Source organism: Phymastichus coffea, unplaced genomic scaffold, assembly GCF_024137745.1.
Source record: "Phymastichus coffea isolate CEN01 unplaced genomic scaffold, Cenicafe_Pcof_1.1 PCOF00027, whole genome shotgun sequence".
NCBI classification, from domain to species: Eukaryota; Metazoa; Arthropoda; class Insecta; order Hymenoptera; family Eulophidae; genus Phymastichus; species Phymastichus coffea.
The window spans coordinates 545,085-568,027 of record NW_026706838.1 but is presented as its reverse complement, the minus strand read 5'-3'; the positions used below and the strand labels follow the sequence as shown (position 1 = coordinate 568,027).

General features: G+C 39.4%; 2 protein-coding genes across 2 annotated transcripts in view; both read left to right on the top strand.

Moving 5' to 3' along the window:
• Positions 1–2,145, top strand: part of LOC131675613 (uncharacterized) — a 36,639-nt gene extending 34,494 nt beyond the window's left edge. The window contains exons 2-5 of the mRNA XM_058954653.1: positions 173–375; positions 815–985; positions 1,053–2,051; positions 2,107–2,145. Coding sequence (XP_058810636.1) covers positions 178–375; positions 815–985; positions 1,053–2,051; positions 2,107–2,145 — 1,407 coding nt within the window. The 5' untranslated portion in view covers positions 173–177. The remainder of the gene's footprint in view (positions 1–172; positions 376–814; positions 986–1,052; positions 2,052–2,106) is intronic.
• Positions 2,132–22,943, top strand: part of LOC131675638 (phenoloxidase-activating factor 2-like) — an 86,013-nt gene continuing 65,201 nt past the window's right edge. Inside the window, exon 1 of the mRNA XM_058954676.1 lies at positions 2,132–2,258. Within this exon, the coding sequence (XP_058810659.1) occupies positions 2,157–2,258 (102 nt within the window). The 5' untranslated portion in view covers positions 2,132–2,156. The remainder of the gene's footprint in view (positions 2,259–22,943) is intronic.

The following is a 22,943-nucleotide window of genomic DNA, read 5'->3' as shown; positions in this document are numbered from 1 at the left end:
AATATATATTTTTTTGCTTGTCACGGCTTATAAATTATCTGTTTATCTAGCAATACATCAATACTGTTTTATGCAATATAAGAAACCATTTAAATATTTAATGGCATAATATAATAAATGTAAATGAATAATAATAAGATTATGAAAATGACAACTTACTTTTATCTTACAGAAAAGATGTGGCTGGAAAGAATAATTTCAACATACATAACGGTTTGCATTGTTGCACTTCAAATATCTTTTTCAAAGCATATAGATCAACGTTCTTCGCAAACTACTAATTTTGATTTTTCAACTATTAAACCTATTGATCAATTGGAATATTTAAATGGAGCAGAATTTCATCATAAAACTCAGCTTTTTGAATCACCATCAGTAAGGATTATACATTTTAATTATTTAAATGCTCCAAAAACTAAATTATTTATATACTCCAAAAAGACTTTCCTTAATACAATAGGTTAGTAAATGGTTAATTATCGCATCTTCGTTTGTAAAAGTTAATGATATCTTTTTTCTCTTAATAATCTGAAAATAATCATTTTATCATGAATAGTAATCTAGACCATGAATTGATAATTTTATTTTAAATGTGTTATCAATAATAAATAAAGATTCCGGTTACTTTTATAATTACACGTGAGATATTTCTCTTCAAAACGTACGTTGATAATATAATCAATACCAGACCACAGTAATTTTGTACTATATTAGATAAAATATGTCCACATATATACAAATACACGAACATATACATATACGTACACAAACACACATACATATATATGTAATTAAATTTTAATATCGTTTCCAGGCTCAAACTATAATTGATAAAATACTTGTATCTAATCGCCAAGGACGGAATCTTGAAGGTTACGATGAAGTGTATGCTGATCCTGAAGTGAAAAATGCTTTACAATTTGGAAATGATACGCTTGCTCGATCATATATACGCAATAAACTTTGTCTTTTAGGTTTGATGAATGTGAGTTATCGTAATTGTTGCTTTTAAATAATTTATAAATGTAGATATTTTAACAATGTATTTTCAGTGCGCTGAATTAGAAGAAAGGCATCCATTTTATTCTTCACATCGTGATATACATCCACAAGATGTAATATATGCACAACCAGTTACGATTAAACCAGTTGGAAGGCCTTTGCCAGCTATTCCAGTTAAAAAATCTGTTGATGTTCATAGTACTGAAACTCTTGATATCGAATCTGGAAAAATTTATTCGGGATCCTTTCCTCCATTATTAAGTTCTAGTTATCTTAATAATCCGCCATTTAATGATGAAGTTCCAACAAGTTTCTTAAGACCTCATCCTGGTAATAAATTGCCTAGCACAAGTCATTCTTTTAAACCAGTTTATGAATCTGGATTTCAAAGCGGCATAAGTTATGATGATAAGTTTTCTGAGGAGAAACCAGATAGTACAAACGTTCAACAGCATGTTCATCATCATTACCATCACAACGAAGGTAGCATTAATGCAAAGCCTGTAATTGGATCTAGACCTATTGTTAACAATGCTTTTCATAATTATGGTTATGGAAATGGTGGAAATCCATTAAGTGATTTTGAATACAAAAAAAATTATAAAATCCAAACTTCTTTAGAAAATAATGTACCCGATACATCTAGCATATCTTCCAGTAATAACTATGCTAATCGATATATTTCGTACGAAAAACCTATAAGAGATTCAGATTTTAGTGAATCTCACAATGAGAAAGGCTTAAAGACTACTCAACAACTAAATTTAGGACCATATAGTAGCTTCAGAATTAATAATTTTGGTCAGAATAATTATAGACCTAGTAATCAATTTGAAACAAATATTGGATTCAGCTCTAGTAATCATTTTATAACAAATAATAAGTTTACACAAAGTAATGATAGATTATTAACAACGGACTTTGTTGATTGTGTTTGCGTTCAATATAATCGATGTGCAACTCTTGATCAAGCAGGACGTAAGGATGATAATTATTTAGCAATTGATCCTCGTAATATTGGCAAAAATATTGAAGCTGATACTGATCAAGTAGTTGCTACTAATAGCAACGAAACAATGAGAATTATTCAGATTCCAATAAAAGTTAATGAAACCGACAAGTTTTTTCACCGAAATAATGTAATTAATAAAGACATGTTTACTAATATAACAATCAGAACCATTGAAGAAAAAAGAGTAAAAAGAAATATAGAAAAAACACCTCATGTCAAGGAGCAAATAGATGAATCTCAAAGCGTAAGTTTTTTTAGTCTGTAAAATGGTAAAATAATATTTTTAAGATTGAGATATGGTATTGTATTTTAAATTAATTCATAATTTAGGTATTTTCATAAAGCACAGATTACATAGGCCAACATTGAAAAACAAATCCAGAAACGCGATGGTATATTTCCAAAGGTATTCGATGCTCTGAATGTGAATCTTGCTTCAGAATTAATCCATCACCTAAGATTTTCGAGATATCCTAATCTAAAACTATACGATTCATTGCTATGTTCGAAAATTGATATGTAATACTATGAATACATTTTTTTCACGAAACCAGTAAAATCATCATAAATCAAAATTTTTGCCATTTAAATGCAATTTTGTGGATTAGAGATATTTTGTTATCATCGAGATATGATTGATTAATGTTAAGTATGCAACAGTTTTGACGCGCTGTTACCTATTTTTAAAGGGTAAGGTAAGAAAGGTGCTTTCGCTCTAAATGCAATCGGAAGAGTAGGCGAGAAAATAAACCAATTTTTATTAATACTAAATGACAAAACCTTTTATTACTTTATAATTCAAAATAAACGCGCGGTTAAACTAATCAAAAATCTAAACACTCTAATCGTATGTTTACAACATTATGTACCTTAACCGAATAACAAACGCGACTTATTCTAACACAAAGTAACTTGTAAAGTAGCCGGCGAGTGATTGCCTGGCTACTGCGCACTTACAACTAAATACAACGCAATACAAATAATTAACGGAGAAGAATTAAACAAATTAATAATTCGCGCGGCCGCACATCACTGCGAGAGAGAGAACAACCGGAAGAGAGAGATAACCTGATCTTTATTTTCTCCTTGATGATCCTTGGGAGGCAAAGATGGCAACTGCAGGGCAGGCCCATTGTCTTGTGCGCGTTTTGACAAAAGGCCAGGGCGTGGGGCAGCACAGGGTGGAAGGCAGCCGAAACTCTTCTTCGCAGGGAAAAAATAATCACCAAGATGATCGACAGCGCGAGCTAATTCCTTCGGTCGACTAACCTCTATTAGTGGCTGACATTGAGTGACGCCACGCACTAGTCCTGCGCGGGCAGCGACTGCGCTCTCGCAGACTATCCCTACTTAGCCTAGTTTTAGGCGGCAAGCGACGAAACACTAATTGGTTGACTTCCGGTTGAGCGACGAGCACAAACGCACGTGGCGAAAAAACGCGAGTGATTTTTATTAAACAATTAAAGTTAAACATTAATAGAAATAGTGAAAACGAGCAAATAGTAAAACTAAAAGTAAACCCTATTGAACAAAATAGAAAGATAGTCTGAATATTCAAGGATACAAAAGTAATAAGTGTGATTACGACGAACGAAAACATTTGAGGTTAGGTCGGACAAAACAATACATGAAATACACTCGGAACAGATAGGTAATGAGCAGTGATTCCGACAAAAGAACAATAATCACGAGAAACAAGGGCTTGATAAATAATAGAACAATCGATAGCTTTATAATGCCTCCGAAAACAGACGCAGATCTAGAAAAGAAAATGCTCAGTGCGATCAAAGAACTCGGAACAAAGTTTGATGAAAAAATGACACGAATGGAAGAGAACATACAACAGAAGTTTGAAAAACATGTAAAAAATATTAAAGATGAGTTAGAAAGACAGTGGAAAGCAAAAGAAGAAGAGTGGGAGCAAGAAAGGCAGAATTGGAAAAACGAGAGAGAAAACTTGCTAGACAGAGTGATGAAACTTGAGTGGGACAGGGAAAAGGGTGAGAGAGAAAAAAGAAAACTAAATATTGTTATAAAGGGAGAAGAGTTTACAGAAGAAAAGATAAAAGAAAAAGTCGAGGAATATTTAAAGGACAGTATTAACACAGATGTAAAAGTGGAAAAAGCATTTACAATGAATAACAACAATAGGGAAAAGAGATACAAAATGACTATAGCCAAGCTAGAAAACTGGCAGATGAAAAAGCAAGTTATGATGAACAAAGCTAACCTTAAAAGAGGAATTTATATTAATGATGACTTGACAGAGAAAGAGAGAAAAATACAGCGACATTTGAGAACAACGGCGAAACAGGAAAGAAATAAAGGTAATACTGTCAAGGTAGGTTATTTGAAAATGAAAATAAACGAGAAATGGTTCAAGTGGGATGAATGGAGCGAGACACTAAAAGCAATAGAAACGAAGGAACGAGAATAGGACTCGGAGGTAGGACTGGAGCAAGACGAAGCAAGACTCAAGATATGTTACTGGAATATAGCAGGGATAACAAATAAAGATAATGAAACGTGGAAATATTTAAGCAATTTTGACATAGTGTGTTTAGTAGAAACCTGGATAGAAAAGAAAACATGGGAAAAAATTAAAAGAAGACTTCCTACAAATTTTGAATGGAAATGTAATTATGCCACAAGAAAAAAGAAGAAAGGGAGGGCGATGGGGGGAATCGTATCTGGAGTGAGAAGTGAAATAAAAGAAATGGTGTATAGTGAGAGGAGCAGTAACGTAGTCATGAGACATGTGAGTCATAAAGAAACAATACAAGTGATTAAAGAAAATTATGAAGAAAAAGAAGAAGATTATTTAATTATACTAGGAGACTGGAACGCAAGAACAGGTGAAGAAGGAGGAATAATAGAATGTAAAACTAAAAGCAACATTAAACGAAAAACAAAAGACTCAGTGACAAACGTAGAAGGAAGGAGATTAATAAGCGAAATAGGAAAAGAAGGATGGTCAATTTTAAATGGGAACTTTGGAGATAACGGAGAGTATACGTATGTTGGAAAAAATGGAGCATCAGTCATCGACTATATAATAAGTAACCAAAGGACGATAGGTGAAATTAAGCACATAAACGTAGATGATAGGACAGACTCGGATCACTTACCAATGGAGATAAAGATAAACGCTGAAAATATGAATAAAAAAATAGAAGATAAAGAGGCAGAAGAATACTATCACAGAAAAAATTGGACAGAGGAAGGAATAGAAATTTATCATGAGAAATGTGAAGATTGGGAATGCAAAGAGGAAAATATTGAAGAAATATGGAAAGAATTGAAAAACAAAATCACAGAAGCAGTCCCTACTGTAAGTAGAAAAAAGAAGATATGGGAACTCGGAGAAAAAACGTGGCACGACAACGAATGGAAATCAAGAAAAAGAAAATTAAGACAAATAATAAGAAAATGGAAAAAAGGACAATGCACTAGAAATGAATACATAAAGGCTAAAAAAGTGTACAGAGAATGGTATCAAGAAAGACGCTAAGAACATGATAGAGAGGAGGAAGAAAAAAATAAAAAATATCAAAACAGAAAATGAATCATGGAAATTTATAAATAAATTTAGGAAGAAAAGAGAAAAGATTGACGAAAATATTGAAATAGATACGTGGAAGAAGCACTTCATGGAAAAACTAGAAGGTGTAGAAAAAAAAACAAAGGTTGAATGCGGAGAAAAGGAAAGTGAAGGGGATGAAGGAAATAGTGACGACAGAATAACAGAACGAGAATTAATAGCGCGAATCAAAAAATTAAAAAATAAAAAAGCACCAGGTGAGGATACACTAGAAAACGAAATATGGAAGAACATGCCACAATCTATAGGAGTCGTCTTATTAAAAATGATGAATAAGGTATGGAAAGATGGAGATATACCAGAAGAGTGGAGAAAAGGTGTTATTAGCCCAATACACAAAAAAGAAGACCCAAGAAACGTTAAAAACTACAGAGGAGTCACATTAACGAGCACAGCGTATAAAATATATGCAAGCATACTAAACGAGCGACTGATAAACGAAGTAGAGTGTAAGTTAGAAGAAGGGCAATTCGGATTTAGAAGAGGAAGAGGGGTCATGGATGCCGTATATGTACTCAACCACATAATAGACCAAAGATTAGGACAAAACAAAATGAAAGTGATTGGATGTTTCGCAGATTTGAAAGAAGCTTTTGACAGAGTAGACAGGAAAATACTAACAGAATGTTTAAAAGAAAAAACAGTAAGTGTAAAACTAAGAAACAGGATCATAGGAATATATATGAAGAAACAAACAATGTTGTGAAAGTAGGAAACAAAATATCCATAGAATTCTGGACAACCAGAGGAGTGAGACAAGGGTGCCCTGTAAGTTCCACGCTATTTAATATATATTTGTTAGATTTAGAAGAATATATGAAAAAAGGGATAAGAGGAGGTGTAGTAATCGGAAAAATAAAAATTTGGACGCTAAAATATGTAGATGATATAGTATTACTGGCAGAAAATCAAGAAGACATGGAGTATATGTTGAAAAGATTTAAAAAATATTTAGAAATTAAAAAAATGCTACTAAGCTCAGAAAAAACCAAAATTTTAGTATTTGATGAAGGAAATAAAAAGAAAGATAGGAAATGGTACTGGGGCGACAAAGAATTAGAAGAAGTTAAAGAAATAAAATATTTAGGATACATTCTACAAAAAAATGGAGGTTTTGAAAAACATTTAACGGATAGAAAAAGAAAAGCAATAATAGCAATGAAAAGCACATGGAGTATCGGAGAAAGAATTTTTAAAGAAAACTACAGCAGAAGAGTGAAGATGTTTAAAGCACTGGTAGAAAGCATAGCACTATTTGGAGCAGAAATATGGGGATGGAAAAGAGATGAAAGGATGGACAGCATAACACGAAAATACTTTAAATGGATTTTAGGACTGGATGTGACGACACCAAATTACATAGTAATAGAAAAAAGCAAATTAGAAAGCATGATGATAAAAGCTGTAGAAAGAGCAGTGCAACACGAAGAAAACATCAGATCATCAAACAAAATACCAGTAATAGAATGTCTAAAAGAAAGAGAGAGAGAAGGCGGAATAGGACAGCAAGGAAAATGGGCTAAGTTGCGGTTAAACATGCTGAATGAAGTAGGTCTGACAAAAGAAAAAATGGACTAAATGAGAACAAGAAACGAAGATATTACCCAAAAAATAATCACTAAGTTGGAAAATAAGGAAACTTCAAAACGACTACAGAAAATTGAAGACTCATCGTACAATAAATTTTATAAAGATATAAGAGAAGAAAACAAACCAAAGTATTTAGAGTCAAAAATGAAAGTAAAAGATAAAAAACTACTGGCTAGGTTTAGATGTGGCAACGAGCTCAAAGCAAAAGACTACTGGGAGGAAGAAGAAGAAAAATTATGCAGAAGCTGTAAAAAAGAAATAGAAAGTATTGAACACGTGATTGGAGAATGTAAAGAAATAAAAATAGAAGAAGAATGGCAGATGGTCTTAAGAGCAGAAGGACAAGGCATAGATATACTAAAAAAAAATACAGAGAAGGAGAATAGAAACAGACAGCGTGGAAAGTGAAAAGAAAGTGTGTGAAACTAATATAAACAGTTGAAAACCTTAAGAACTTCAATGATGAATATATGTAACTTATTTAACTTTTGTAACTTATTTACTTATTTATTATTGTTATTAGTATTATTATTGTTAGTATAGTTATTGTGATTATTATCATTATTATTATTATACTCCCAATTTAGTAAAAACTATGTAAATGGATTGTACTGGAAGTCGTCCAAAACCGAAAGGTATGGACTAATAAAATACAATATACAAAATACAATACACTAATTGGTTGCGCGTCGCCCGCCTGCCTAATAACCGCTTAGTATGTACTCACGTGAGCGCTCTCTCTCTCTTTTAATAGTTCTCTCTCTCTTTCTTTCTTCAACTGTAACATATTCTTACGTTTTCCTTTGGCTTTCTTGGCCAAGCCTGGCGATTTATGGTGGCTAAAAAATAAAAAGAGGTACAGTATTAGACGCATAAATAAAGGTGCGCCCAATACTGACCACTGAGACTTGCCGAGGGCAAAGGGGAGAGGCAGAGAGACCGACGAGAAATAGGCAACTGCCTAATCTTGTCACAAGTAATTTAGCACTTTTACAACAATATTAAAATTACAGGCTACAGAAGTCAGAGGTTGAAGCAATTGGGCTTCAGGGGTCTAGAGTTATCAAGGGTCTGGGGCATACTAGATACACGTATTTGAGGATTGGGCTGTTTTAATGTTGTTGCGAAACTGCTAAAGTACTTATCTTCAATTAATGATATCTTGATGAAGAGAAAAGATAACTCTAATCCAAAAAATAGGTTTTAATGGGCAAGAGTGCTACATCAACATAACATTACTTCTGTTTGGAAAAAAAATTTATTTATAGTATTATATAATCTAGAACATAAAAAATGTGATTTTGACACTTCCAATTTTGAAATTTTGTTGGTTTGTGCTATAGTAAGTTTACAGGAAAATTTCGTCAAAGTTTCTAAATATTTCTGAAAAATGAATTGCAATATTTCTAAAACTGATATGTCCGCGTAACTTGAGCTACAGAAATATTGTAGGAAAGATTGCTCTGCATTTTGAAATATATTTAAAAAATTTCCAATAATATTATAGCGAATTTTGATGATACATTGTATCATTTCAGTATGTTTCGAAATATTTCTGTGTGCTTAGTATCTCAGTTATATAAAGATTTTTTTAATATTTGAATGAAATCAAACTTATCAAAAAACAATGTAGTATCTTTTCTCGTAATTTTTTTGTAGTTTTTATTACACGTATACATATAAATTTATATTTATATATCCATGCAATAAAAACTACAAAGACATTAAAAAAAAGATATCACGATTTATTTGTTAAAGTTTTAAAAATTTATCAGAAATTTTTAGTGAATTCTTCGTTTTTATAGAAATAAAATTTTATATAATAATTATGTTAGTGTTGTATTATTAAATTTATTGATATTTATCTGTACAATCAAATGAATTAAATTAATTGAAATTAATTAAAATAAATTTACAATCGAAGAAGAGATTTAATTGTAATAGAGGTCGAACCTCGGACGTAAGTGGTAGATCACTGATATTTAACAAACTAAATGTAATAATTAACATTAGTAGAGAACTTCTAATATTTGAGCTCCAGAAAAGAATTTACAATTTTGGAAAAGAACTATCAAATAAAATTAATTATATTATTAATTTCTTTAATGAATAGATATTCGTTGAAGCATGTAAATATATTGAAGAATATCGACGACTGAGAACAGGAAAAAGTAAGTGTAAAGGAAACGTAAGTGTACGTGAAGTAGGAAGACAGCGGCATGCAACACCAATCAATATATCTTAAGCTATCAATGTTTGTCCCGAGAAAGGAAAAAGAAAAAAAAAAGAGAATTTTAGTTTTCTAATAATGCCACACGAATCCAGGAGCATGATTAACGGATTTGGAATGCATCATGTTGTGCAATATTACAGAGTTTCTGGTAACAACATTCACTGTGAGTTTGACCGCCTGATAAAGGAAACTGAGAGAAGGGAGCTTGCCATCTGGGCCGTCACTTTCTGGACGCTTCTCATCCGACAGCGCAATCTAGTATCTGCTACAATCATCCGCTGACGAGGAGTCCTGTCCTTTCTCCCTCCTCTCCAGTGAATCATTACTGAATATTAGGCAATGGGTGTCGTTGAATACGTCAAGCCACGATGAAACAGATAAAGTTTAGTAAGTAATAAATATTTAATTCATCCGAGCTATAAGGAACTACAAGAGATCAAGATAACATACCAGAATTGTGCTTATTTCTCATGCTAGTTGGTGACCAAACCCAATAAAGTTAATCATTAAGTGAAGTGTTGTGCATCAACTCTATTACCAGTCTACTCTGTTAGATCTTTAATTAAATTCACACGTCAGCTTGACCCCGTGGCGAAAAAACCATTCGAGAAAACTACACGCATATCCGTTATTATTTCTGGAAGAATAGCTTCGCAATATGGGACAAAGATTTTTTAATGGCATTGATTAATTAATTTTATTAAATGATTTGCTCAGCTTACAAAAAGTGTGGGCATATTCAGCACAAACCTGGTATCTGAACAGTAACAGGGCTTGTTACGACGATTACATGCAGGATGCCAGAGAATGGTACGGGACGAATGACCAGCAACAGCAGTAGCTGAAGAGAATGAGAGGTCAAAGATAGGTATTAAAGCAGGAAGAATTCGTCAAAATCTACTTGACAAAGTTATAGGCTATGGTTAATAAGCTCCACTGCCTGATGTTGGCCCGAGAAATGTTGGAGCTGATATACACTAACCTCTTGCTCAAGATTAAAGATTCCGTCAAACTAAATGAGACGATCTCGGTAAGAGTGTTATGGAAATTGGTATTAGTAATACGGAATGATCTTATCCACAATCGTCGAAAGAGGATCCTCCTGGAGCCCAAAGCTGCTGGTTTTCTGAATTGGATATAATCACTTTCTTCAAGCAGCGTAAAAGACAAGACTAAAGGCTAAGTCTCAGCTGTAAGCGTGGAAATTGAAGAGACTATAGAGGCGAAATCTTCGGTTTCTTACAGCGGGATCGGCGAAAGCCAAGAACCTCCAGCGGATATCTTGAGAGTTTCAGGATCCTGGCAGCAACTTTTTAATGCTACGGGCATATCCGCAAAAAATGAGTCAACGAGATAGAGCGCATCGAAAAAGATGTTCAGTATTTGAGAGTGCGAAAAGGCGTAGCCGACAAGGGAGCGGAAATACTGGATCTGATCCCGTGGATGAGTCACGGTGAGGTTACTCGTCCAGACAGAACACTTTCGAATACGTGTAGTTTACTATTTGGGAGCATCCAACTCCACGATGGGTAACATAGGTGTGTTGATCACATCCGAGCTCGGTAGCCAGATGTAAGGAATCTAGCAGCTATTGAATGGTTCGGATATAACAATCATAGGCCATGTCGTCTTACCCTTTACATTTGGCGGAGTTACCAGAGCTATCCTTGTAGTTATAATCCCACAACTCGTAAAAAAATATTACATAAAGGTAAATTACGCCAAACATTTCAGAGCCGTGGTTGACCATGAAAAAGATGAATTTTCCCTAAAGGAATGAAAAATTACCATCCCCATGGAAATGACCGATCTGCGGCAACAACCAGAGATGGCTTCCATCAAAATTTCTGACGCCGCGGAAAATCAGCGAAGGTACGAGGGTGGTCCGATAAGTACTTAACCTCACCGCCCGATGGCACCACTTTTGCAAAAGAAATATTCTATCACGTAGTACAACCTTCTCGATGGTTACTGTCAAGACTTTAGCCGGATCGGAGTTGTAGTTTATTTTTGAGAGCGTGTGAAAGCAAGTGTGTCCGTTGATTTGTGAAAAATGGAAAAAAAGCAGTATCGGTCGGTAATTCGATTCTTGTTTTTGGAAGGGTCATCGCCCAGCGAAATCAAAAAGTGCTTGGATGCTGTGTACGGTGACTCTTCTCCTTCGATGGCGACCGTCAAAAATTGGTTTAACGAGTTTCAACGTGGTCGCACGTCGATTTTTGAAGAGCCACGTCCAGGTGCTCCGAAAACGGCTACCACGGAGGATAACGTGACAAAAATTCACGATCTCGTATTGGCAGATCGACGATTGAAGGTGCGCGAGATAGCTAAGATCGTAGGCATCTCAAAAGACCGCGTGGGTCATATCCTGCATGAAATTTTGGGCATGAGAAAGCTGTTGGCGCGATGGGTGCCGCGTTTGCTCACTCCGGACAACAAGCGCAACCGTGAGACAACTTCAGAGTAATGTCTGACGCTGTTTAAGCGCAATCCGAAGGAGTTTCTGCGTCGTTTCGTGACAGTCGACGAAACATGGATCCACTGGTATATACCAGAGACCAAGGAACAGTTGAAACAGTGGACTTTACCCGGCGAAAGTGCTCCGAAGAAGGCGAAGACTTCCCCAACCCATCGGTCGGAAAGGTGATGGCCACCGTTTTCTGGGATTCACAAGGTGTGATCTACATCGACTATCTGGAGAGGGGCAAAACGGTCACAGGGCTGTACTATGCCGAATTATTGGGCCGATTCGACGTCGAATTGCATAAAAAACGGCCCAGTTAGTGTAGCCACTGGTAAATAAGCCGGAGAAATTGATCAAGAGTGTAATCGGGATCGAGTATCAAATCAACCTAAGTGATACTCAACCCAACCCATTAAGCAAAGGCTCAGGTTCCCCAAGGGTGGAGGATGAAATACAATCGACTTACAAGGATAGTGCCCTATAGCGGCGTTATAGAGCCCTTGAGCAGCGGGTAGTCGAGATCATTAGTGATGACAAAAATAAACGAATAGCTAGTATCGTTTCTGTATCAATTTAAGAGGGGTGAATTGAGTGATTAAATCTAACATCTATTCCATCCCCTTCATGCAGGATAATTTTGGGCGCTTACCGAATGTATCAAGTATATCTCCACTCTGGACTTAAGCTCAGCTATCACGAGATAACGCTGATGAAGGACTGTTGCCCTTTAGTGGCCTTCACAGTACTAGGAATGCTTACGTATGCTTAGGCGTACCTAAACAATATCATTATTGTCTCAGCTAGCTTCGAGGAGTCTCTGTCATACCTAATAAAGGTACTGGGCTGGTTAAGGGAGTTCGATTGGTTCTGGTGAATTGGAACGGAAGTATATCCAGAAAAGATTCGCCCCATAGTGGGGTATCCATCCCTAAAGAACTTAAAGAAGAAGAGAAGTTTATTAGGCATGGTGTCTTGGTATAAACAATTTATCAACCATTTTGTGGAATTTTGTGGAACGGAATTATTTGGTCTCGGAGAGAGAGTGCCTCGCTGTCGTCTGGACCATTGAAAAGTTTCGATGGTGTAACTGATCATAATTGTTTGAGATAGTTTCTAAGTATGAAAAATTCCGCTAGCCACCAATCCGGTGGGTTCTAAAGTTAAAAGATTACACGTTAAATATGGAGCATAACAAAGGATCTTTACGATGTCCGATTTTCTGTTGCGCGCATACGAGGAGACCGAACCCGCGATAAGTGCCGCGGTGTGGGCTGAAAAGATCTCAGACAAATGGTTTCCTAGCTAAAAACGAGAAGTTTACGAGAATCTGAGCTCGCACTTAATCTGGAAAATTCAGAGCGGCTACGTATATACAAGGGTGGGACAATAAGTGCCTAGAAAAAGATAGAAAAATATTTTTTTGTTGGTAGATTTTTTATTGTTCAACATAATCTTCTTTTAGCTCGATACACTTTTTCAGGCGTCCTTAAAGTTTTTTTAACCCATCAGAAAAAAATAATTTTGGAAGTTCCTTATAATAGCCATTTGTTTGTGTTATAACCTCCCTGTTCGAGAAGAATCGTTGTCCGGTAAGCCACTTTTTTAGGTTTGAGAATAAAAAAAGTTACTAGGGGCCAAATCTGGTGAATACTCTCCGGTGATTGTTCATCCTCTTTCTAAATAGCCAACGAAGATAATTCCACGTGCATCCCAAAAAACAGTGGCTATAACCTTTCCGGCTGATTTCACTGTCTTCGCCTTCTTTGGAACTGATTAACCTTTCACAATCCACTGTTTTGACTGTTCTTTTGTCTCATAAGTGTAGAAGCGTATCCACGCTTCGTCTGCAGTTATGAATCGACGCAGCAAGTCATCAAGAATTACGGTGGATGCGCGCCAAGAGGGCCTCAGCGGTTACCACTCGACTGGGTCTATTATCGGCTGAGAGCAATCGCGGTACTTATCTTGCCGAAATTTTTCTCATGTCCAATTTTTTATGCAAAATCGAAATGACTACCTTTTGAAACTCCTGTGGCATCAACTATTTCGCGTAATTTTATTCTTCGGTCACTCAACACCATGTCTTGGATTTTATTAATCATTTCCGGAGTGCTCACGTCTACAGAACGGCCTGAATGATGTTCATCTGCAATCGATGTACGCCCACGTTTAAATTTACTTACCCAATGACACCATGAACTGCATTTAACTCAGCTTTGATTTCTTTCGGTGTAAGGCCTTTTAAATAGAAATATTTTATCACCGCTCAGAACTTACTTTTCTCTATTGTCAACAAGAAACAAAAGTTTTTCACTTTGATCGACGATAAAAACGGAATTGCTCGATGGATCTTGCTGAAACTTCAGCAGCACTTTATTTAATAGTGACGCTTGCTGGTGCAACATAAGTTGAGATGCTTTGAGCGCAATCTCTTGGATTTTCTAAGGACTTATCAATCCACCTTCGTAACTAAGTGGCACTGGTGTCAGCCAAGCCTGTTCGGCCCCTGCAGTTTTGCTGACAGGTCGCTCACGTTGTAAACGCGAGCCACTGATTTTTGTATATTTTTGTATCTAAGTAAATAAATCACTTTCTCTACCAGCTAACTGTGCATCATCATTTTACTTGCGATCTCCCTTCTTGACCTGTCCTTTTGCTGAAAGGTTATGGGCCCAGTGCCAGGAGGGAATTCGCTGTATTGTCGCATGTTAAAATTGTGCGCGAGTGTCTGAGAAAGTTCCAACGCGTCTTTCGTTCATTTCGGCCGCCATTTCGTGTTCGCTTCTCCTTTTCCTCTCACTCGCCGTAAGTGCTGAAACGACGAGACAATGAGCACAGAGATAAGCATGAAGTATATCAAAAAGTTTGCTTGATATCGTGACGGATAAGGAGATGACTCCCGCGGGCATGGACGCGGCTGTATTCAAGGCTTGGAAAAAGCAAGACTCGGAGGCCAAGACATTTCTAGCCAGCTCTATGACTGATGATGAGGTCATCAAGTATTTGAATTGAGAAACTGCGGCGAAAATATGGATGCGACTGGGCTTGCTATACGAGCAAAAGACGGCCTCAAGTAAACTGTCGCTGTACCAAAATTTCCAAGCCGAGAAATTAGAATCCAGCGAGTCTGTTGTGATGCATGTCACTTGTATTGTACATCTCACTTGATAAATGAAAGACATAGGCGAGGAGCTTACTGACACCGTCATCATGGCAAAGATTTTGCGTAGACTGTCATAAGAACACAGCGCATTCATCATCGCATGAGACAATATCGAATGCGATCGTCAATAGCTGAGCATGCTTCAGGAGAAGCTGATGCCAGAGGAAAGTTGTTTGAGCCAAGATGAAACGGCCGCCAACGCCTTCTCCACATTCAAACGTTCCTCGAGCAACTAAACGTTGAAGCCAGAAACTAACTTCGACAGTAAAGATAAGAAAAACGTAACCTGTCACTATTTTAAAAAGGCACAACAAGCAACAAGCAACAAGCAACAAGACACAGCCAGCAACGGCAAAACCTCTGAAAGCGCAAATGGAAATTTCAGCGGAAACCACCAAGGATTTTGCGTATTCCTCGTCGCAATGGCAATTTTATATCTGCAAGCCAACTTTATCTCTGCTCAGGCCAAGAAGCTGCTTGATGTCGATACGACGGAGGACTGGCTGACTGATAACAGTGTAACGTGTCACATAACGTTCAGATGTGACTGGTTCTGTGATTTCCAGAAGACGTCGCCACCAACGAAGATAACACTTGACGATAACGCCAGCGATAGCGCTGTCGGCACTGGACGCATACTGATCAACCGAAAAGTCAATGACGAATGGTTCGACGTAATGGTCGAATATGTACTGTTTATACCCATATTTAAAAGAAATACTATTATCGTTTGACAATAGTTCCTCACGATAAAAACGAGGTCTGACGTATAATTTGAAGACCGGATGGAATAAGACCGTTAACTGGAAAGTAGGTCGCAAGATCAAGCTCAACTTGACTAAATACGTGGTGAGACTTTGTTCTTGAGGTTTTATGTAGACACAGAGCATAGACTACGATGAAACCTACGCGCCCATCGTGAAGTTTGAATTATTGAGGGTACTTTTCACCCTTGTAGCCCAGGAGAATCTCGATATGATGTAATTTGACGTGAAAACTGTCTTCTTGTACGGTACGATGGAGGAGAATAATGTTTTTCTTGATATTCCACTAGGCGTCGAAGTAAAGGATCCCAAGGATGTCATCTCTACAAGTGTGTTATCTCTACAAGTGTCATTTATCTCTACGTGTGTCATCTCTACAAGTCTCTCTATGGACTTAAGTAAGCATTGTACTGTTAGAGCAAGCGTTTCAGTGATTTCTTGTTAAAATTCGATTTTAAAAAGTGCAAATCGAAGTGGTCAATCTTCGTGTGTCAACAGATATCGCTAATTCTTGTATTGTTCGTAGCCGATGGAATGTTGTTCGATTAAAATATTAAAAGTATTGAGTGCGTACTCACGGTGCTTGGTGACTTGGACAAATCCTATTATTTGGAAGGGATTAACAAACTAGAGCAGCGTTGGATGAAGTGTATAAGCCTAGAAGGAGACTATGTTGAAAAATAAAAAAGATTTATTAAAAAAATCAAGCAGTTTTTATTTTTGCACGGACTTTTCAAACGACCTTCGTAATCCATGTCGTGGGGCTGCAAAGCTCCACTTTTATCCGTGTCAGATGGATAGGATGACCAGATGGTCAGATAGGATGACCAGTTTTCTCTTTACTGGACAAATTTTTTACTAAAACGGGAAGGGCGTGGGAAAATTAAAATTTGGACATACCTAGTCGTAACTCGTTGGGTCACTCAACAAAAGTGATTTAGTTAGCACTTGGCGTTGGTAGAGAGTTGAGTCCGAATCTTCTCTGCGACGGAGAAGAATTACTGTGTTTTAGTAGCTTACTGAGTTGTATAGTGTGCTGTTCACTATATGTATTTTCACTTGTGCAAAATAGAATGTTATTCGATTTTTAAGAATCTAAAGAAAGTATCTTGTTCTCTTTGCAGTCAAGCTCCAACCCCAATACTCGATATCAAATTAAAATGTTCTCTAAATAAATTTTCGATCTACGCGTCCTTAGATGCGGATTTTGCGGGAGACGTAAAGGATAAAAATCGAAAAGCGGTTGCGCTATCGGACTTGTTGTCGGTCCATCATCTGGTTCATGCGAAAGCAGGATGCCGTCGTAAAAAGCAGAATAAATGCCGAGTACATAACGGAATCCGTAACTACAAACAAAATTGTCTGGTTAGGAATATTTCTGGGAAAGTTTGGTATAGTTTGCGACCGACCAGTAAAACTTTTTATTGTGCATCATGCACTCTCGTCGAAGAGCACCCGCGTTGGTGGCTGAACGTACATATCGGCCCCTTCTAGTTTAAAGCTTTATATGATACGGAAGCATCACGAACTGTTCTTCGCCTCATAGGAGTAGAGATAGCGGCAGTCTGCAACTTAACGGTGTCACCTTACTCTGGGTCAGGAGCAAAAGCAGTCGATGGTCACCACGTGCCCATCCTGGGTAATGTTAAGTTGCCCTTTGAAATAGAAGGAGTTAGGCACGATGTGGGTGCGGTCATTCTGAAGAATGCAGATACTGATTGCACCTTAGGTAGCGACTTTATACGAGCCTTTTCGGCAAATCATGACGTGAAAGCTAACACGTTGACAGTCGAAGGCAGTAAGGACATCATTCCGGTTATACTCTCTTCAACGAAGAAGATGATGTAATTCGCCTCGCTTGTAATAGTGGACGCCAGGAATTAAAGTTGCTTATGCATATTCTCCTACAGGAATCGGATGAGGAGACGCTAGGCTACACAGATTGGATCCAACATGACATCGACGTTGGTGATGCTCACCCCGTCAAACAGAAATATTATCCAGTCTCATATAAAGTTGAGTTGGAAATGTACGAGCAGGTACATAAGATGTTTCGCATGGGAGCAATCCACAGGTCCGCCAGAGAATTGTCGAGTTCAGTCGTAATGATTCGAAAATCAGAAGGCTCGTATCGCTTTTGCATCGATTTTCGGAAAGTGAATGCGGTGACGTGTGTTTGCGCTTATCCATTACCATATATGGATGTCATTTTGCGCAAAACTCAGCACACCCGCTACTTTAGCACGCTAGATCTGTCCGGCGCCTTTTGGCAGATTCCTCTTACGGAGAGATCCAATCCGGTTACAGCATTCACTGTACCGGGAATGGGTTTATTTGAATTCATTCAAGTGCCTTTTAGACTTGCAGAAGCTCCCGGTACATTTCAGATGCTGATTGACAAGATAGTCACACCCGAAATGGAGCCCGTTACCTTCGCGTATCTGGACGACTTGATCATTGCCACAGGAATCTTCAGCGACCATGTCAAGTGGCTCAAGTTCGTCCTTAGGCGCATTAGCGAAGCACACCTGACAGCGAATCGCTTCAAATCTCGCATCTGTATGCCAGAGATGCGCTACTTGGGCGTGTTGGTTAATCAAGATGGGACCGTCCGGATTCAAATAAAGTGAGGCCAATTCTTGAATAATTTCGGCCTTATGGTACCGAAAGTTCGTTGGAGACTTCGCTTCTATTCTAGTGGCTCCACTTACTACTCTTACTCGTAAAGATGCGAAGTACGAGTGGGGTGAAGAGCAACAGGCTGCTTTTGAGCAAATAAAGGCTCTACTGGCCACTGCTCCAGTCTTAGCTAGGCCAGACTTTAACGCCCCGTTTACTGTCGTGTGCGATGCGAGCGACACTGGCCTTGGTAGCATCCTGCTCCAACGCGTGGAAGGCGAAGACCGAGTGCTATGTTTTAACTTCTGCTGAACGTCGGCTTTCGGTGACCGAGCGAGAGTGCTTAGCCATTATATGGTCTGTGGAAAAATTCCGACCATACATAGAAGGTTACCACTTCACAGTAGTTACTGACCATTATAGTCTTGTTTGGCTGAAAAATCTGCAACATCCCAACGGGAAGCTAGGTCGTTGGTCCTTGCGACTGCAATCCTATGACTGACATCGTGCATAGAAAAGGCAAGGACAACGTCGTACTCGACACGCTTTCGCGCATGTTTGAAACTGAAGAGGATCAGTCTGCAACCATAGCCGCATTGGACGTAGACAAGGATATTAAAGATCCTTGGTATCTCCACAAGGTTCGACAAGTCCTAGACGACCCACGAGTTCACCCCTACTGGAAAGTAGTGGGAGGTCACCTGTACATTTATCGACCTAATCCCATAGTCGACTATTTGCTAAGATGCGACGACGACGCATGGAAACTCGTCGTGCCACGCGAGCAGCGTGCACTGATTTTATCTGAATGCCATGAAGAGTCGACAGCAGGCTATCTAGGCCGCTATAAGACGCATGAATGTGCTGCTTTGCGCTACTACTGGCCCAATATTTCTAAAGATGTCGCCCACTATGTACGCCATTGTCAAGTCTGCCAGCAGGTTAAAATTGAGCAGAAAGCCCCTGCCGGATTAACGGGCAAGCGAATTGTATCGCGCCCATGGGAAATTGTGTCTGGAGACACTATGGGTCCGTTTCCGAAGTCGATCCAGGAATATGAGCACCTATTCATATTCCTGGACTTGTTCTCCCGATGGATCGAGTGTATACCTGTTTGTAAGGCAAACGCCAAAACCATTAAGCGCGCGCTAAACGAAGGGGTATTTTTACGCTTCGGGGTACCAGACGTGTTTTTATCATTTCAAAAATCGGTTAATGGACGGCTTCGTCGAAGCACAGGGAGTTTTGCACGCGACTTGCGTCCTTCTTCGCCCAAAAGTAATCCTACGGAGCGAGTAAATCGGACAATCAAAACAATGATCGCCGCATTTATTGAGGAACGGCATACTACTTGGGATGTGCATGTAGCCGAATTTACCTTCGCCTATAACACAGCCATACACGAAGCTACGAAAAGTAGCCCAGCCTTCCTCAACTATAAACGCAATCCCGAACCATCTCATTCAGCGCGTCGAGTTGAAGAACGTGCTTTACTGATCAACTCAAGTCGGACGCGCTTGACGAGTGGCGTTGTCGTATGCAAAAGCTTGAGGAATTTAGAGCTAAGGCCCACCAAAACTCCCAAGCCGCACAAGCAAGGCAAGAGAACTATTATAACGTGAAACATCGCAATGTTCGTTATAAAGTCGGAGATAAGGTCTGGATTCGGAATCGCGTTCTGTCCTCTGCAGTACAAGCCGTCGCGGCTAAGTTAAACCCGAAGTATGCCGGACCCTTTCTCGTAACTTCACGCCTGGGTGCCAACACGTACCAACTTCAAAGTGAAAATGGAGTTGATGTGGGTAAAGCCGCGGTATGCGATCTCAAACCTTGCTACGCCGAGTAACAGTTTCTCGATAAAGCAGGAGACGATGATTCTCCTACTAAGGATGAGATTCATGACGCAACGGCTCTTGAGTACGACACTGAACTTGCAATTTCCCATGATCGTGCTTCGAGCCCCGCCGACGCTGGTAAAACACATGCGACAACAGCACCAAAAAGACGAGGTCGACTGCGCGGTTCCAAAAAGGTCGTGCCAGCGATAGTTGTCACGTCGCCGCAACGTTTGCACTCCAAAAAGTAATCCTGCGATTGCGACTAACCTTTACAACTGCCTATCTTTTTCTTTATTTTGTTTTGCCATTTTCGTATGCTTGCTGGCCGCCGTATGTACATATTTATTCTTGTTTGGATCCTCTAACATCTTCTATTTTCTTCAGTAGCTTTATGGCCATGACCCCCAAGAAATCAGTCCTCCTGTGGGAGGAAAACCTTGAGAAGGTCCAGTCTTTCGTGGCTGGGTTGATAAGTGCTCTCGGGCCCCAGTCACCATTGAATACCGGGGTGACACTGGAAGATATATTCAAGCTGATCGGTCGGCTTATTGCCACGGTGGGGACCGCGATACCTATTGGCCAACGGGCCATCGCTGCCGCTGAGGAACCGACACAGAGCTCGAGCACTCAGAAGCCGGACGTTATCGACCACCTGGCCCGCATCCGCGAGATGCTGCAGACCCAGCTGGAAGATCCAGAAGAAGAGCCCACGGCTAAGCCAACTCCCGAAGAGCGCTATTGGGCCGCTCTCTAAGAAGAGTGTGCTCCGCTGGAGGCGAAAGCCTGAGTCGCCCAGCGTGCCCGCATAGCGGCTGTCGCCGAAGAGGACGCGGCTTATGCCAGCGTCCTTGATTTCGCTGAGCGCCATGGAGGACGCGCATGGAGCCTACCCGATGAATTTATAGACCGGGTCCAGGGCGCAGTTGACCTTAAGAAGGTACTCGAGGCGACCACAACCCAATCGCGGAAGGAACGGGAACAGCACCACGAAGCGGAAAGGAAGAAGCAGGAGTTAGAGAAAGAAAGAGCTGCTACGAAGAAGGAGCTTGAAGCTATCCAAGCTCAGCTGGCTGAGCTCCGCAAGAAGCAGGTGCTTCTCCAGCGCGAGATCCGAGCCCGGGGATCTCGAGCATCAAGCCGAGACCGGGCCGGTACTCGCCCAGCTGCAGCCACGGCTCGCCCTACAGAACCGCCCCGTTCCGCAGCCTCGATATCCCAGCGCTCCTGTAACCGATGGGCCGGTCCACGTAAGGACCTAATTAACAAACGTTACTGCAACGGCTGTTATTTGACGGGTGTCGCAAGAGTCTTCAGCTGCCCAAACGTCGCCATCCATTGGATGTGGGTTGACGGGTATCTAGCCAGATACTTTTACGACTACGTATCCCGGTTTTGTCGCTCTCCTTCCGAAGATAGGATATTTCATCTGCCGCATAAGCGTGAAATATCCTACGTGTAAACGAGAACATTTTCTAAGCCTCAATATTGATCGACATAAGAGAGAGGGAGCAGGGATTAAGCTTATGATTCCTTTTTCTATTTTTCTATTTATTTTTCATATTTCATTTCATATTTTCCAGTCAAATCTAATATTAAAAAATTTATTTGTTTACAAACATGATATTTTATTTATCAATCCTACAGAGAGAGACCAAGGTTATGCACCGGTACGCCCCGGCTACCCGTGACTGGGAAAGGGGCATATAACGAGTGTGAATGATACTCGTTATGTCTCTTTCTCCCATATTCTAATTTATTAATATAAACCTAATGTATATAACTTGTCATTTTAATTTCAATGGGCTGAAGCAAGGTAGGTAAGAGAGAGAGAGAGAGAGAGAGAGAGAGAGAGAGAGAGAGAGAGACGGTTCGACTATCGAACGCACGGACCGCGAGGAGGGCGCTTGATTTTCTTGGCGCGGCAGATTCGGCGATCGTTCTTCAACGCGAGCGCACGCGTTTAGCTGGCGATACGATACTCGTGCCTTGAGTCTGTGATTCCTGGACAGCGTAATTGAGAGTGTGCAGTATGTGAGAGTGGCCGAACTGTATTAACGTGCAAGTGTGGAGTGTGTGGAGTGACGGCCTCCTGCCACCGGCGCCAGCCTATTCGGGCTTATATTTTAATTGCAATCTCTCAACCGAGCGTCTTTTGCGAGCCGACCTTCATGGGGCAGCAACTTGTAAATACTGCTGCGTACCACCTTACTCTCTCTCTCAATTCAGCTTCTTGCTTTCTCTCTCTCTCCTTTTGCTTCGCTGCTCTTATATTATTATTTTTGTTATTATTTATCCGTTGTCCTAATAAACAATACGCTTGTTTTCTTAACCCGAATCAGCTTTACTTCGTCCTTCCGCCTATCTCCTGAACCTTTTAATCTCGCGTTTAGGCGTGCGAGTCTTGCGCCGCAACCTGGCATTGAAGCCACGACGTTCCGACATCACCTGACGAGCCGAGCTGTTCCTGCCTAACCGAGCCCGGATTCTTTACCTGCATTATCCGCATATTATCATCTATTAATTTTTATGTCTACGGGACAATTTACGGTTACACTACTATTATAGAATTCAATCATAATTTGACTTTTCCTTGACTGATATAGAGCTCGTACAACATCCATAATATAAGGAAATAACGATTCCGAATGTTGCTGTAC